Source organism: Oratosquilla oratoria, chromosome 33 (assembly GCF_046742065.1).
Source record: "Oratosquilla oratoria isolate Oo_2021 chromosome 33, ASM4674206v1, whole genome shotgun sequence".
NCBI classification, from domain to species: Eukaryota; Metazoa; Arthropoda; class Malacostraca; order Stomatopoda; family Squillidae; genus Oratosquilla; species Oratosquilla oratoria.
In genome coordinates this window covers 27458041-27460540 of record NC_134809.1, presented here as the reverse complement: position 1 = coordinate 27460540, position 2500 = coordinate 27458041, and the positions used below count along the sequence as shown (strand labels likewise).

Genomic DNA, 2500 nt, shown 5'->3' with positions numbered 1-2500 from the left:
GGGTGCCAAAATCAGCCATATCTTTGATACAAAATGTTCTCGCGTGCCAACGGTTCCCCACCCCTTCCCTATGGTACTGACTCTATAACGATTTTAGTCAATATACTATAACGGGTTCGGCCTCCTAGATGCTGTAGAGCTCCTATGTGGAGGTAGCACAGTGGGTACTGTATCGGCCTCACAAGAAAGTGGTCGGGACCCACTGCAGGCTTCCTGCTTTAGGTCCTGGCATCCCTGGCCAGGCGAGGAGGCGACCCAAACATCGGCCTAGAAAAACACAGCGGCTTGCCGCAATTGACAGGGCTTTGCCCTACCAGATGTTTCTCACTTCCCAATGTGTGGAAGTGGGATTTTTTTTTTTTTTTTTTTTTTTTTTTAAGTTTCATTGTGACTTGACATTGAGGACTGATGGGTTTTCGATCGACATGAATCCTTTCAGCATAAGACCCGCCTTTAAAGTGGATAAAACAGTCCTATTGTTCATGCTACCGCTATGCAATTCTATTTGTTTCCATACACTTTTGAAGAGGAGTGAATAGACGAATTAAAGATGTGTTCGGATGTGTTCTAACACCAAAGACATCAAACTACGGCAAGAATGTGTTCGATTCTGTGACTATAGTCTAAACACAAATGAAAGTGTATTCGAATACGTGTGTACATCTATATTAGATATGTGTTTCAAGTCGTGGCTATAGTATTTTTTTTTTTTTTTTTTTTTTTTTAAATCTCACTACTTACGGCCGTCGCTCCAAGAGTTCGGTCCTTGGAAAGAAATATAATAATTTTCTTTTATTTTTTGTAATCAATATCAGAACGAGACTTATATCATTTCTGTTTTAGGAAATTAATCTTTATGTACTTTTTTCTTAAAGAAAGTGTTTAGAAAATGGAAACCTTCATTGCTCAGAACAACGAAAACGCTTTTTGAAAAGAATATTGGAATGTGATTTTGATATCCAAAATCGTCAGCTTTTTTTATTATTTTTTTTTCTCTTTTCGAATTTTAGAGTTTTCAATTTCTTCATTTTTGTTCTGCATACTTAAAAGTTTCCAAAATAAACAAAAATCCAATAGAGAGATTAATTATCAACGATTAAATCGTCGATTTTAGCAAAAATAAACATTGAATACACACACTCCTTTAAGTGGACCTTAAACGATCAATAATATTGCGCAATATTCCGTATTGTACAATGTTATTGACGGTGTAAGGATGATATTGAAGAATACCATCCCTACACCATCAATAATATTGTAAAATACGAAATATTGCGCAATATTATTGGTCATGTAGGGCCCGCTTAAAAGTCTATGAAATAAAATAAAAGGTTTATACCAAAGGGGTTTAAATGAATAATTTCAGTTGATTAGTCTGTTAAACCAACTTGGTTAACCTTTTTTGCGCCCGCGTTAATCTTTAGATATTATTTCTAAGTTAATGACAGAGGATTTCGTTCATTTGAGGAGAATTCTTGACTTGCCTTGATGAAGCCATTTCTACCTTAGTACTCTTAATCAGACCCTTTATCAGCTAAAGGTCAACAGTGTGCAGAATTGGCTTGCTTTCATTTTCAAGAATAAAGATTACAAAACTATATTATCATACTTTTTTATCATTTCAACACCAAAACCACAATGATAACAGCGCTGGTAATCCACACTCCATAGCATCAACAAATCTTGAACAAGATTTGTAGGTCATAAGTTCACTACTCAGTATCTTAGGTCTAGTGAACACCAGACGGGGTAAATCACCATATCCCGTCCCACCACCACCCCGGATACTTACATGAAGTCCGGGTCTCCGGGCGGAAGGGGGCGTAACTGGTCCGGTGAAGTGTCCGGAGGAGATCCGGTGTCTTTGGACCAGTTCGTCCGCTGGCGGATCGGTCCAGAAGTGGTCCATTGTCTTCATCTTGCTGTAGTCCAGTGTGCACGGACCAACTACAAGAGAGAAAGAAAACGGGATTTATAAACAGGAGTGGTGATGGTGGTGGGTAGTGATGGTTGTGATTGCGGTGGTGGAGGTGATAATGGTAGTGATAGCTGAGGTATTTGTGGTGGTGGTAGTGGTTGTGGTTGTGGTTGTGGTTGTGGTGGTGGTGATGGTAGCGGTAGTAATGTTGTTGTTGTTGTTGTAGACGTTGTTGTGGTAGCAGTGGTGTTGGTGGTTGTAGTGGTATTGGTGGTAGTAGTGTCGGAGGTGGTGTTTGTGGTGGCAGCTTTGTTCTTGCTGTTGGTGTTGGTGCTTCTGATGGCGCTAGTTCTGGTGTCAGGTGGAGATAGTGATGGTGACAATTATGACGGTGAAACTCGCATCATTTATCCTAACCCAGATCTATAAAGGATTATCACACTGAGCTTTTATACTCCCACATCCTACCTTCAACCTCTACTCGAATAACTAGGATATGACTTGGCTTACAATCTAAGCTTCTCTAAGAACATTTCGACACTATTTCTAACATTCGTATAAGTTTACAACCTCGTCATTCAG

General features: G+C 39.4%; 1 protein-coding gene across 1 annotated transcript in view; it reads right to left on the bottom strand.

The window, feature by feature from the left end:
• The window catches only part of LOC143017815 (small G protein signaling modulator 1-like), a 542861-nt gene that overhangs the window by 127114 nt on the left and 413247 nt on the right, over positions 1 to 2500 (bottom strand). The window contains exons 7-8 of the mRNA XM_076172716.1: positions 1793 to 1947; positions 742 to 765 (exon numbers count right to left, since the gene is read on the bottom strand). Of these exons, the coding sequence (XP_076028831.1) occupies positions 742 to 765; positions 1793 to 1947 (179 nt within the window). The remainder of the gene's footprint in view (positions 1 to 741; positions 766 to 1792; positions 1948 to 2500) is intronic.